At 46.2% G+C, this 13,242-nt stretch overlaps 1 protein-coding gene across 3 annotated transcripts; it reads left to right on the top strand.

Moving 5' to 3' along the window:
• The first annotated feature begins 199 nt into the window (after positions 1–199).
• DHX8 (DEAH-box helicase 8) lies at positions 200–12,868 on the top strand. 3 transcript variants are annotated; one of them, XM_009900853.2, is made up of 23 exons: positions 200–321; positions 708–793; positions 1,364–1,436; positions 1,858–1,943; positions 2,050–2,159; positions 2,255–2,566; positions 2,770–2,914; positions 3,447–3,650; positions 4,061–4,148; positions 4,428–4,525; positions 5,046–5,193; positions 5,573–5,754; positions 6,131–6,325; positions 6,525–6,710; positions 7,185–7,395; positions 7,722–7,903; positions 8,600–8,740; positions 8,996–9,151; positions 9,962–10,099; positions 10,501–10,629; positions 10,940–11,136; positions 11,281–11,460; positions 11,894–12,868. In XM_009900853.2, exons 1-23 carry the CDS (start codon positions 210–212, stop codon positions 12,111–12,113), a joined length of 3,579 nt encoding a protein of 1,192 aa, XP_009899155.2. In that variant the 5' UTR covers positions 200–209; the 3' UTR covers positions 12,114–12,868. The 3 variants fall into 3 exon arrangements, with proteins under 3 accessions (XP_009899155.2, XP_054032937.1, XP_054032939.1); XM_054176962.1 differs by having other exon boundaries at positions 1,855–1,943; XM_054176964.1 differs by lacking the exon at positions 200–321 and adding an exon at positions 613–631 and having other exon boundaries at positions 1,855–1,943.
• The last annotated feature ends 374 nt before the right edge of the window (positions 12,869–13,242 follow it).

Below are 13,242 nucleotides of genomic sequence, written 5' to 3'. Positions count from 1 at the left end.
GGTGAGACCCTGGCCTAGGCTGCCCGGAGCGCTGGGAGCTGCCGCTGGCCGTGCAGACTGCGGGGGTGGGGCGGGACGGGGCGGGACCGGTGCTTCCCGTGGCGCCTCCGCCTCGGCAGGCGGGCCGGGCGGCGCCTCGGGCCCTTCCCACTGCGAGCCCCGCCCCCGATGCGGATGTGACGCCGCGCGTGCGCGTGCGCGGCGCAGTCATGGCGGACCTGGCAGCGGTGGAGGAGCTTGCGAAGCTCGAGTACTTGTCGCTGGTCTCCAAGGTGTGCACCGAGCTGGACAATCACCTGGGCATCAACGATAAGGACCTGGGTGAGTGAGATGGGGTCCGGCCCCAACTGCTGGGGGTCTCTGGGGCGCCCTTGGGGTGTTCTGGGCCTGACGGCCGCTGTGGCACGGGTTGTTGTAGCCGTTTCCGTCGGCCAGGACGCATCTTGCCAAGCAGCTGTTCAAATTCAGAAAATCCCGTGGTTTTTCTGCCAAAAAGCTTGTGAGCGAGAGAACGCCTCGGTCTCGGCTCGCGCGAAAGGACTTGGAAGCGAAGCCGCTGCAGTGCTGCAGCTTTTTCTTGGGTAGCTTGCTGGGCACGGTGCTGCGGGGGAGAACAGCTTTTATCTAAATGTTAAGTACTTACACGACCTTTTCTTTGTCCTAGTTTACTTTGTTGTTGTTTGTTTGTTTTTTTTTTTTTCCTGTAGCTGAATTTGTGATAAATCTTGCTGAGAAAAATACTACGTTTGACACGTTTAAAGCAGTTCTTCTAAAGAATGGTGCTGAGTTCACTGTAAGTGAGATCTGAACGTTATTTATGTATTCTTTTTATAGCGATACATTTTATAGATCTTTTAAGAGAGAAGTGCAAGTGCTACTGCTTTTCTTCAACTGGAAAGCTATGCACTGATTAGTCTTTGAGTATTTCTTCTTCTCTCTTTTTCAAAATCTTTGTATTATATAGTTTTTGTGAAGCTTTCTTTTGGGGACTTGAACTGCTTATTTTCTTGTTGAGCAAATAACATATAGAATAAACAACCTTTATGAAAGCAAATATTATTGCAGGTCTGTTTGTGATCCCTGTATGTTGGGTTCATGAGTTCCTCAAGTGGCTGTGGTTGGGTTAAATGGCAATTTAAAATAAGTTGAAAAGTCATTTAAACAATTATCCTAATTTTCAGGTTCAACTTACTGTATTTTTTTAGGGTGTGTATGAAGTCTAGTAATACTTCATAAAAGCGGGCTTGCATTTTCAGAACTGAGGTGCTTTTGTCTGTCCAATAAACCTTCACAAGTTCTTTCTAATAATAAAAAAGTTATGCAGCTATTTCCTCTATTAAAATGTTCTTTTATTTTTTTTCAGGATTCCCTTATTAGCAATTTGCTGCGTCTCATACAGACCATGCGGCCTCCCCCAAAGCCATCCACGAGCAGAGGTACACTCCATGCTCCTACCTTTTCAGTACCGAAAGGAAGACAAAATCCTTGGTCTTTGGTAGTCTTGGGCCATGCTTATTGGTACCCATGCAGTTAATGTTCGTTCTTAGAAGGCAGGACTTTGTATGCTGTTGTTGCACTGGGAGCCTGGTGGTGGTGCTAGACCTGCTAGGCTGTTCAGGCACTAAAAGTGTACTGAGTACACTGGGTAGCCAACTATTGAGTAGCTATGTATTTTTCACAGACTTACTCAGAAGTTTATTTGTAGGAGGATAAAATTGTAATCTTTGAGTTGTGTCAAGTCTCTGTAAAATCTGTATCAACCTTTTCATTCGCGTGAAAGTTAAACTTCATATTCAGAATGTTCTCTCTCCTAAGTTTTGGGGGTTGTTTGTTGTTTGTTTTAAATTGCAAAAGCAGAGACTGTTGTCAAGCCCAAATCGGAGAAGGAAAAGCTGAAGGAATTGTTTCCAGCCCTTTGTAGGCCAGACAACCCCAACATTAGGGTAAGGTCATAATTTATCTTGTATGCCTTCTAAATAGATAAGCGGATGATTGTCCGTTCTGTGGCAGATGCTTTATCAGCCTTCTAACAGAGTGGTTCTCTTGCAGAACATGCTGGATGAAGATGATGTGAAAGTGGCAGCTGATGCACTTAAAGAACTGGAAGCTCTGATGCCTAGTGCAGACAGGCAAGACAAGCAAAGAAGCAGCGACCACCGGTAGGTTCTGCAGCATGGGTCCTGCAGTTGCTGTTGCCCTCTCACTCTGCTCTCCTGCGGGAGTTCACTGCAGGTGTGTGATGCTTGCTTGTTAGGGTAAAGAAGAAGAGGAGGAGCCGAAGTCGTAGCAGGGACAGGAAACGAAGGCACAGGTCTCGCTCCAGGTCTCATTCTAGAACGTGGGACAGGAACAGGGGCAAGTGCAGATACCGGTCACGGAGCAGAAGTCGGAGTCGCAGTAGGGACCGCAAGGATCGAGAGAAGCACCCTGAGAAGAGCAGTGAGAGGTGGAGAGACAAGCACATAGACCGTCCACCACCCGAGGAGCCTTCCATTGGAGACATCTACAATGGCAAAGTCACCAGCATCATGCAGTTTGGGTGCTTTGTACAGCTGGAGGGACTGAGGTATGTTCTGCTGTTCACAGTAAGCCTGGGAATATCTTAAAAGAGGTTGAGGCTGCAAGAAACTGTACCGGGCTCTGTTTCAGAAAAATTAATTCCACATTCCTGGAGAAAAGCAGTTTGTGGATGTACACAAGCAAGAGTTGATAAAGTATTGTTGGACCAATGATGACTTAAAACATCTCCTGCCCCTCTTCCATCTGCAGGAAGCGTTGGGAGGGCCTGGTCCACATCTCGGAGCTTCGGAGAGAGGGACGGGTTGCCAATGTTGCTGATGTTGTGAGCAAAGGACAGAGAGTCAAAGTCAAAGTGCTATCCTTTACTGGATCCAAAACCAGCCTGAGCATGAAGGTATGGAAGATGTTGTGTAGCACTTGTAGAGATTTTGGTGCATTTTTAATTGGCTGCTCCTCTCTTTTGCTCTTTTTGATGGCAACCGGTACCTAACTGTTCCAGCGGGAGTTAAACGCTCAACAGTAATTCTTAAGTGGCTTGTTGCCTTTTGTTTATTTTCCAAAGGCTCCTAGGTTTTTGGTTTTGATGTAATGTTCCTAACAGCGATCTGACCAGTCATGCTAGCTTAGTAACAAGGCAAGCCTCAAGCTCTTGCTGCTCATCTTCGCCAGTGTGAGAGGAGCACTTACAGGAAACGACTGCCAGCACCGCAGCAGAGCAGAGTGTTCCAGGCCTTGTGGTGTGCTTTCCTCACGTACCAGGCCTGCAGAATCCCATTTTTTGTGTTTGGATGTTGTCAGCAGTGGTCTCTCTGAGAAATGTACTTTGCTGTGCTCTTGTGTTATCATTCTGCCAGTGCTGATTGGTAAGAAGTACGTACAACATGGGTAGAACTGATGATTCAATTGATGAATCCAATCTGATATAGGATGTTGATCAAGACACTGGGGAAGACTTGAATCCAAACCGGAGGAGAAACTTGGTTGGAGAAACCAATGAAGAAACCTCTATGAGAAACCCAGACAGACCCAGTCACCTGTCCCTTGTGAATGCCCCGGAGGTGGAGGATGACAGCCTGGAGCGGAAGCGCCTGACTCGAATTTCAGACCCAGAGAAATGGGAGATTAAACAGGTGTGGCTTTGTGTTCAGGGCAGTGGGGAGGGGAGATCCTAGACTAGGATACAGCTCCTTATTTGTGTAACTTATTCCTTATCTCTAAATTGCTGCCTTTGTGTGAGCTGGGACTTCTGCCTTGGTTTTAACTATGAGGTTAGCCCTGCTTTGAGCAGAAGCTTGGACCAGGTAATTTCCAGAAGTACTCGGACCTGGGGGGTCATGATCCTGATCTGGTGCCATTTGGGTGACACCTGATAATCAGTGCAGTCCTGCCTTTCTTAAGCCAGCTGTCTCACTGACAGCATTTAGAAGGCCTAGAAGACTAGAGACTGGATGACCTGCAAAGAGCTGTGCCAGGATGTAGGACTAGTCCTTTGTTCTGACACCATAAAACTCCATCCACATGGTGTTCATTCTCTTCCCAGATGATTGCAGCTAATGTACTTTCCAAGGAAGAATTTCCTGACTTTGATGAAGAGACTGGGATCCTTCCTAAAGTTGATGATGAAGAAGGTAGTGTTTACAAGTAGTCTTACTATTGTAAACTCCTTGTTTCTGGATGCATTTTGATTCAAACCCAAGTGATAATGCAAGGGCACATGAAGGATTTCACAATTTGCTGTTGTCTGAAACATTTGGAACTAGGGTTCCTCTAGCCTTGTTGTCCCTTGGTTATGTCTTTGTTTGTGGTGTTTTGCTTTTAAAACTGAAGTACATCATTATCAGGAATGCCCAGAAAGCACATGGAAGATGTTTAACTTTTTTATTAAAATTGTGTTTTGTGGACTTTAGACGAGGACCTTGAGATTGAGTTAGTTGAAGAAGAGCCACCGTTCCTTCGAGGGCACACTAAACAGAGCATGGATATGAGTCCCATCAAAATAGTAAAGGTACGAGATTTCCAGGACTAAACCAAGTGTACTTGATTAATTTGATATTTGACAGTTTGCCAGGCAGCTTTCCACCCAGACATTACTGAGAGCATGAAAGGCCACCACTGAATTAAAGATCCTTTCTGTACTTCTAAAGGTCGGTTCTCGCTTAGTTGTGACAGTAAAGTGGAATAATGGAACCAGAACATACATTAGCCTACAGCCGCATCCACGTCACGTAGGTTTGTTAGAACATGCCTTCTCTGTTCTGCTTTTTCCTACCTTTTGAAAGTGGAAAGTGGTAGAGAAATACTTCTCAGGGTGTGTGACTGTAATCCTTCTGAGTGGAGAATGTAGGGGTGACCCATGCTGGTTATGACCATGGAAGTTCATGAGGTTAGGCTAAGGGAAGTATCAGGTAGATAAAAGGTGAGCATCTTTTAAAGACCCTTCTAAAGACACTTACAAAGGCCTGATGACAGAGTGATAACTGAAGGACTGGAGTGCTTGAAATCTTAGCTCTTTTCTTACTTCCCAGAATCCAGATGGTTCCTTGTCCCAGGCTGCAATGATGCAGAGTGCTTTAGCTAAAGAAAGACGAGAACTTAAACAAGCCCAGAGAGAAGCAGAGATGGATTCTATCCCCATGGGACTCAACACACACTGGGTGGATCCTCTCCCTGATGGTATGTTCAAGCACATCTCGCTGTGATCTGTGCCTTGAGATAGCTGAGCCACCCAGGAGAAATGTCTTGATACCATTTGTGTACTTGTTTTAAATGGGCAAAGGAAAAGTGCTTTGCCACTGATGTGTCAATGGGAATGTCCAGGGAACTGTGCGGGATATCCTGCTGTCCATCCAGGATCCATTGCTGAAGGTGTGATGGATGGTGAAGCAATTTTGTTTACATGGAATTGATGCCATGGTGGGGCTGTACATGTAGGAATTTAAAATACTTCACCACTCAAGTACAGAGTGCATAGCCGATGGAGCAGGAGGAGTGGGATCGTGGGGATTGAGGCTGTGTGAACCCAGCTGCAGCAGTGAAATGATTTCTCTTGTAGTGGATGGAAGACAAATAGCTGCAAACATGCGAGGAATTGGGATGATGCCCAATGATATCCCAGAGTGGAAGAAGCATGCATTTGGTGGCAACAAAGCTTCTTATGGTAAGAAGACTCAGCTTTCCATCATTGAGCAGAGAGAGAGTCTGCCAATCTTCAGACTGAAGGAGCAGCTGATACAAGTAAGACTCTTGAAACGGGGCTCTTGTTTGAGCAAGTGGGCATTCACGATAAAGATTGTTGGTTCAGCTTGCCGACAGGTGAACAGCTGTGTGATAAGTGCAGACCTGTAGCTTGGAATAATTCATTATAAAGGATTAGGTATATGCACGTTAATAAATATCCAGGTATTGATTGATGTGAGTCAGAACTGCAGCTAGGCTTGTGTTGGTAAGGGATGAGTCAGTTAAGGGATTAAGCAGTTTTGACTTGCTGAGTTAAGAGCACTGGCCTGCGTCAGCTAGGCCTCAGTCTGGTCCTGGATACACTGTAGTGATTTTGTTTGTTTGCTTTTTGGTTTTCAATTTTTACAAGTTTATCTGTTATACCCTTTTCTAGGCTGTGCATGACAACCAGATCCTGATTGTTATTGGAGAGACGGGATCTGGGAAGACAACACAGATTACCCAGTACCTGGCTGAGGCAGGGTATACGTCAAGAGGCAAGATTGGATGCACTCAGCCTCGCAGAGTGGCTGCCATGTCTGTGGCGAAGAGGGTGTCAGAGGAATTTGGTTGCTGCTTGGGACAAGAGGTGAATTTCTTTGCTGAAGAATGTGCCAAAATAAACATGAGGAAAAAGTAGGGAAGATCAGTACTGGAGCTAGCACGTTGTGTGTCTGTCTGCTCCCTCATAGTCTATAAAATGAACATATAGAGCAGTCAGACTGGGAGTTAATGGTGCTGGTAACTTAATTCTGCAGCCTCAGTTTCTGTTCAACTCCTCTGTCTAGGTTGGCTACACCATTCGGTTTGAAGACTGCACCAGCCCCGAGACTGTCATCAAATACATGACAGATGGGATGTTGTTGAGGGAGTGTCTCATAGATCCTGATCTGACCCAGTATGCCATTATCATGCTGGATGAAGCCCACGAGAGGACCATACATACAGATGTGCTCTTTGGACTGTTGAAGAAGGTAATGTAGCAGCTGATGCTTGTTGCTCCAGTGTCTCCACTGTGTGCAGAGCAATGCAGGGTCACACATGTTCATCCCTGTGCTCCTGGAGCCTTTTCTGAAGCAAAGCAAGTGCTTGTAAGGGATTGTCATCCAGATTTTCATAAAATGAGCCTCTCTATGAAGACAGGGAAGGCAAAATTCAGCAGAGACCGTAAGAATTCGCAGTCCAGGTCGATTGCAATGACAGATGAGCAGAGTTTTCATGCTTAGTTCTTCCTTCTCTCTAAGGCTTTCTGGGGTGGTACTGCTAAAAAGGGCTCAAAATGTGGCCTCAGTAGTCAATGTTTTTGAGTTTCTGGCTACTGGGGTGAGCTGCTTCTCCACTCTGATATAAAAACACATAGTACTATTGGCTGTATTTCTCTGGCTTAAGTGCCAGGTGCTAATAGTCCCAGAGACAGTAAATGACCTGAGCTTTCCATCCTGCTGCAGACGGTGCAGAAGCGGCAGGACATGAAGCTGATCGTGACGTCGGCGACCCTGGATGCTGTGAAGTTCTCTCAGTATTTCTATGAAGCACCAATCTTCACAATTCCTGGCAGAACGTACCCAGTAGAAATTCTGTACACAAAAGAGCCAGAGACAGATTATTTGGATGCCAGTCTGATTACAGTAATGCAGATCCACTTAACGGAGCCACCAGGTGAGTGGGGGGTGATCTGGGATTATTGGTGATCCAAGGGCTCCAGGACCTGCAGATGAGATCTTTCTGTAAGTCATGGATTGTGCATTAAAGCAAAACACTCTCAGCACTGTTCTCCATTGTTTGCGAGTACAGTAAGCCAAATGCTGAAAAAGTTGGGAGTAAGTGGAGTGTGATTCTTCTGGCTAAGAGTTGTTGCTTAGGGGCTAGCAAAAGTTTGAGATCCCCTCTTTAAGTAGAAAAGGTGGTGTATGGAAACATTGTAATGTAGGAGTTGTACTCAACAGAATTGATTCTGAGAGTGACTTTATTTTCTTCCTGTGTAGGTGACATTCTGGTGTTTCTGACTGGCCAGGAAGAGATTGACACTGCCTGCGAAATCCTCTATGAGAGGATGAAATCTCTAGGACCTGATGTTCCAGAGTTAATTATCCTACCAGTATATTCAGCTTTACCCAGTGAAATGCAGACCAGAATCTTTGACCCAGCCCCACCAGGGAGCAGAAAGGTAATTGCAGCTAAGTGTGGCTTCATCTTCTGCTGAGCCATTTTGCTAGTGGGTGTATTGCTTTGTGGTTCTTTATCAGTTCTGATTGTCAATTACAACTTGAGGGAAAATGATGTAGTTTTGGAGAAAAGGTGCCTTATCTGTAGCTCAGAGCACGTTTTTGGTTGTGTACACAGCTGCAGGTGATGTGTAGACAAACATCTGGTGTAGCAGACCTCTCTATGAGATGTTCTCAGTGTGTATTCAAATGCTGCCTTTAAAGGATATTAACTTCAGTGAAATCTAAATGCAGTTGTTGTTGTTGGGTGGATGAATGGACATTTCCTACCAAACAGCAGATAAATAGATTCTCTGGAAGACTATTTCTAAATATGGACTGTGAGTGATAGGCTGAAATCTTCACTGAAGTCAGTGTAGTCTGCTGTGAAACGTAGTGTTTATCTTTCACTTGCTTTTAATTACGGATTTTTATCATGCTCTTTTCCCATGATGCTCAAACCTAGCCCAAATGTAGATACTTCAAACCTGTCCATCACTGACTGCAGCTAACAGTTGTTTTGGTTCCTTTGTGAACACATTTCTCCTTTTGATGCTAATTTGATAGCAGCATTGATAACAGACTGCCTGTGTCATGTAGCATGCATCGTCTGGCTTGGCAGCCAGACACAGCTGGTGCTGAATCAGTCTCCTTTGCAGGTTGTCATTGCCACGAACATCGCTGAGACCTCTCTGACTATTGATGGGATCTATTATGTGGTGGATCCTGGCTTTGTGAAGCAGAAAGTTTATAACTCCAAGACTGGGATTGACCAGCTGGTTGTGACCCCGATTTCACAGGTAGGCGTTCTGGGTTTAACTTCTTACCTTTCTGCTGGTACTGTGTCTTGGCCATCTGGTGTCCCAAGTGCACAGAAGCAGAGGCAGATGATGATAAAACCACACTGAGAGCTTGCTGAGGTTGCTGCAGGCTGCCCTGTACTTCCCTGTCTCGTGCTGGAAATCTTTCTGTTGGTGCAAGAGAGATAGTGAATGGTTTAATCGTTTGGATGTGCTTGTTTGCACCTGGTCACCGAGGTGCCTCCTTGCCTTTAGGCTCAAGCGAAGCAGCGAGCAGGAAGGGCTGGGAGGACAGGACCAGGAAAATGCTACAGGCTGTACACAGAGCGTGCTTACCGTGATGAAATGCTGACCACCAACGTGCCTGAAATCCAGAGGACAAATCTGGCCAGTACAGTGCTTTCCCTGAAGGTGAGCATTTCATCAACTTGTAGCAAGCCCCCATGATCTCAAGAGTTTCAGTAAATGAGTCTCCAGCTTTACGAGCCTATTAACTACTACTTCTGAAATTTCAGATCTCTCTAGTGGGCAGAGGTGTTTTGGGAGGGAAACTGCCCCAAATGCAATTCTTGGGTGCTGAGTTGCTCCTCCATTTTTCTGTTGAGGGTTATAGTGTTAAATATCCAACTAAATAACAAGTCTCGGCTGCACAGAACAGGTGCTTGCAGGAGACTTGAGGAACAGGAGTCTGTGGGCAGTACACTCTTGCTACATGATGTGTGTTTCTGTTCTGAACAGATAAAGAACACTGCTTTAGAGTGGATTTTTGATCTCCGAACACACCTGTCTTCTAAGGAAGCGCTATCCCTCTGGGAGTCCACAAACGAATCTAACCCAGCACGTTACAGCTGGGGAAGCTGCTGCCTTTCCCCCTTTTTGGGAATGGGGAGAGGTGGAAATGTATTAGGTCTGTGTATTCAGACCATTTGAGCTGTTCACAAGGCAGGAAGTCCTCAAACCCAGCGTTCAGCCTGTGTGTCTGCTTGCCTGAATAATCTTGCTTGAAAGATGTGTGTGACAGTACCAAAGAAACAGGCTGGGAAACTTGCTGGTGGGTGAAAGCCATGGGCCAGTGCAGAGTATCTCGAGAGCAGAAACACAGCCATGTGTTCTGGCTGTGGTTACAGCCAGGGTTAAGGACATGAGGCTCTGGGGTTGCTTAGAGTTCTGCAGTGCCTCATTGATGGTGTTAAGTTGGACTTTCTCCCTCCCTCTGTTCAGGCCATGGGCATCAATGATCTGCTCTCCTTTGACTTTATGGATGCTCCCCCAATGGAAACTCTTATAACTGCCATGGAGCAGCTGTACACTCTGGGGGCTCTGGATGATGAGGGGCTGCTCACTCGACTTGGGCGCAGGGTAAGCAAACCAGAACACTACTTAGTGCTGGCTGGGCTGCAGGCACTGACATGAGAGCAGCTGCACAAGGTCTCGCCCAGCACTGCTGGGTTTCTGTTCCTGTTCGCGGTGTTACTGGTAGCTCTTCACTTACGGCGGTTATGTACCTTCTGTGTTGCAAGGAGCAGCTGCTATTTCCCCTTATAAAGTTACTTTTTAATGGTTTAAAACTTTTCTCTAAGTATTGGGATATTGTTGTGATAGTGAATACAGACAATTTGTTTCACATGGAGTAAAGTTATCCTGGGCACAGCACACTGCTCTGGAAAGGAAGAAAGGGCATTGCTCTCTTTTGCTCTGAGAGAACTCAAGAATGTTTTCCAAAAGATGGTGCAGAATGCCCTGAAACAGATTTCTTGCAGATGGCAGAATTCCCTTTGGAGCCAATGTTGTGTAAGATGCTGATCATGTCTGTACACCTGGGATGCAGCGAGGAAATGCTGACCATAGTCTCCATGTTGTCTGTGCAGAATGTGTTCTACAGGCCAAAGGTAAGGGATGCAGCAAGCTGCAGCGGGGTCACAGTTGGAGTGCCTGCCTCAGGTGCTTGAAAGTCAGCATGTTTGCCAAAAGAAGCTTGGAGCTTGGTTAGACTCCTTGTTCATGTATTTCTGATGGTAACTTTTGGTCCCAGTGACCTTTAGAGTCTCATTGCTTGGACCTCACTGCTCAGAATTTGGTGTCTGTTTCTTGGTAGACTTCAAGGGTCAGGGAGTGAGTGAGAAGCAGCTCACATCCTTCCTGTTGTGTGAGGATTGTTTCTACAACATAAATACCTGGTGATACATGTTTCTGTGTTAGGATAAACAAGCACTTGCTGATCAAAAGAAGGCCAAGTTCCATCAGACAGAAGGTGACCACCTCACTCTGCTGGCCGTTTACAACTCCTGGAAGAATAACAAGTTTTCAAATCCTTGGTGCTATGAAAACTTCATCCAGGCCCGATCCTTACGCAGGGCTCAGGACATCCGCAAGCAGATGCTGGGCATCATGGACAGGTGAGCACACTGAGAGGCTAGCAGTGGCTTTTGGCAGTGTCCTGACACGACAGCAGCTAAACTGTTTGCTACTCTGATGTTGGTAGCCGCACCCAAATGTGGGGGTCTGTCGTTTATTTTTCCACTCTCACTGCTGTCTGGCAGGCACAAGCTGGATGTGGTCTCCTGCGGGAAGGCAACAGTGCGAGTCCAGAAAGCCATCTGCAGCGGCTTCTTCCGAAATGCAGCAAAGAAGGATCCCCAGGAGGGTTATCGGACACTCATCGATCAACAGGTGGTCTACATCCACCCCTCCAGTGCTCTCTTCAACAGGCAGCCAGAGTGGTAAGGAAGGCAACGTTCTGTGCTTTTGTTCCAGTTCTGACTTGACAACTGAAAGGGTTGTGGTGTGCACTCCTTGTGCAGCACAGATTGAAGTATAGCTGCTGATTTCTTAATGAGCAGAATGAGAGGTTTCAAGTCTGCTTTTGCCTGTTCAGAGATGAGCCTGATCTCTGAGCCAAGACCTGGCCTGAAGCCTGCAGCTCTGCGTTTCTGTGTTGTGGAAGTTAGTTAAAACTGTGAGAGTTCCTGGGGATGGGAGAGGAGAGAGTGAGACATTGTTTTAAATGGAATGAAGCCATTCTGAAGAGGAGTTAGAATAGTTGTGAAGTAGGAGAGGAAAAGGAGGATAGCTCTTCTGGGGGGGTGGTTTGGAGCACGTCTTGGAGGTCTCGTGTGGAAAACCATCCCCCAAAGCTGTTGTCCTCTTTCGCAGGGTGGTATACCACGAGCTGGTGCTGACCACCAAGGAGTACATGCGTGAAGTGACCACTATTGATCCTCGCTGGCTGGTGGAGTTTGCTCCAGCTTTCTTCAAGGTTTCTGACCCAACCAAGCTGAGCAAACAGAAGAAGCAGCAGCGGCTGGAGCCTCTGTACAATCGCTACGAGGAGCCCAACGCCTGGAGGATCTCACGAGCCTTCAGGCGGCGCTGAGCCTGCTTCTTACCCTGATTTCTGCACTGTTGAAAGTGCTTCCTCGAAGGACTCTGTCGAAGGTGTCTACCCAAGGAACAAGCAGGTGCTCTCAAGCAAAAGCACAGGGGGGCGATGCCTGGTCATGTCTGCTGCCTCTTGGATTCCACAGCTGCCTGACAAATGTCCTGGGTCTCCTGGCCACTGTCCTGGGTTTCCTCCATGTATTGCATCATTTTGTAGGTGGTTCTTGAAGTGCTTCTTTAGTCATTCCGCTCTTAAGAGACAAAACCAAAGACTCAGAAATCTGAGCACTGAGCTGAACAACAGAAAGATAATGAATAAAAAATGGTTATCAGTTTAACCATGTTCTGAATTACCAGACAAATAGGGGATGGAATAGTTTGTTTCTTTACCTTGCTAAAAGGGGACTGTTTCTATTTATACTCTTGAACAGTGGCTGGGTTTTGGGAGCTGCTTGTTCTCCATTTTTCCTATTTCATGCATTTTCCTGCTTAGTGTAGCTACTTTGTCTTTTCTGTGAGTCATCTGTGGTTAGATGTTTAGTATCTGGGGCTTTGTATAAGGCAGGAGAGCCTTACTGGGCAATAGCACAGGTCAGACTGCAAGTCCTGTCCTTCCTCACCATCTCCTGTGTGCTGAAGGCTCCTGGATCAAACGGTAATTAACCACATTGAGGCTCTGGCATGGCTCTCTCTCTGGACACAAGTGGGTGCAGATGTTTAGACTTCCTGTGCACTGTCTTTTGTTTTATTTCCATTCAGGATGCTTGGTCACATCCCAGCTGGTGAAGGTTTTTGTTTTTTTAATAGATCATGCTCCTACAGCTGAAATGTCTGTAAAGCATTGTCTAAGAGTTCTTTGACCAGACAGTCTGTGCTATGTCATGCTGCAGCTATCTGTAAATGAGTTGTTTTCTGCTGCAAACAGATGAAACTAACTTGACTCCATAGCAGTAGATACATATTTATTTTTTCCCCTCAAAGCTGAGGCATTTGTTGGAGTTGTTGAGGAGAATAGAGTGGGATGCTTGGTCTGTGGAGGAGCTATAGTGGAAATATGGCTGTGTACAGAGGTTGGCAGGGCTGTTGTATATATTGGTTTATTATGTTCTATAAGTGCTCTGAGC

The sequence above is a fragment of the Dryobates pubescens genome, chromosome 36 (assembly GCF_014839835.1).
Source record: "Dryobates pubescens isolate bDryPub1 chromosome 36, bDryPub1.pri, whole genome shotgun sequence".
NCBI lineage: Eukaryota > Metazoa > Chordata > Aves > Piciformes > Picidae > Dryobates > Dryobates pubescens.
The sequence above is the reverse complement of the archived record's forward strand: the minus strand, read 5'-3'. Positions and strand labels throughout refer to the sequence as shown.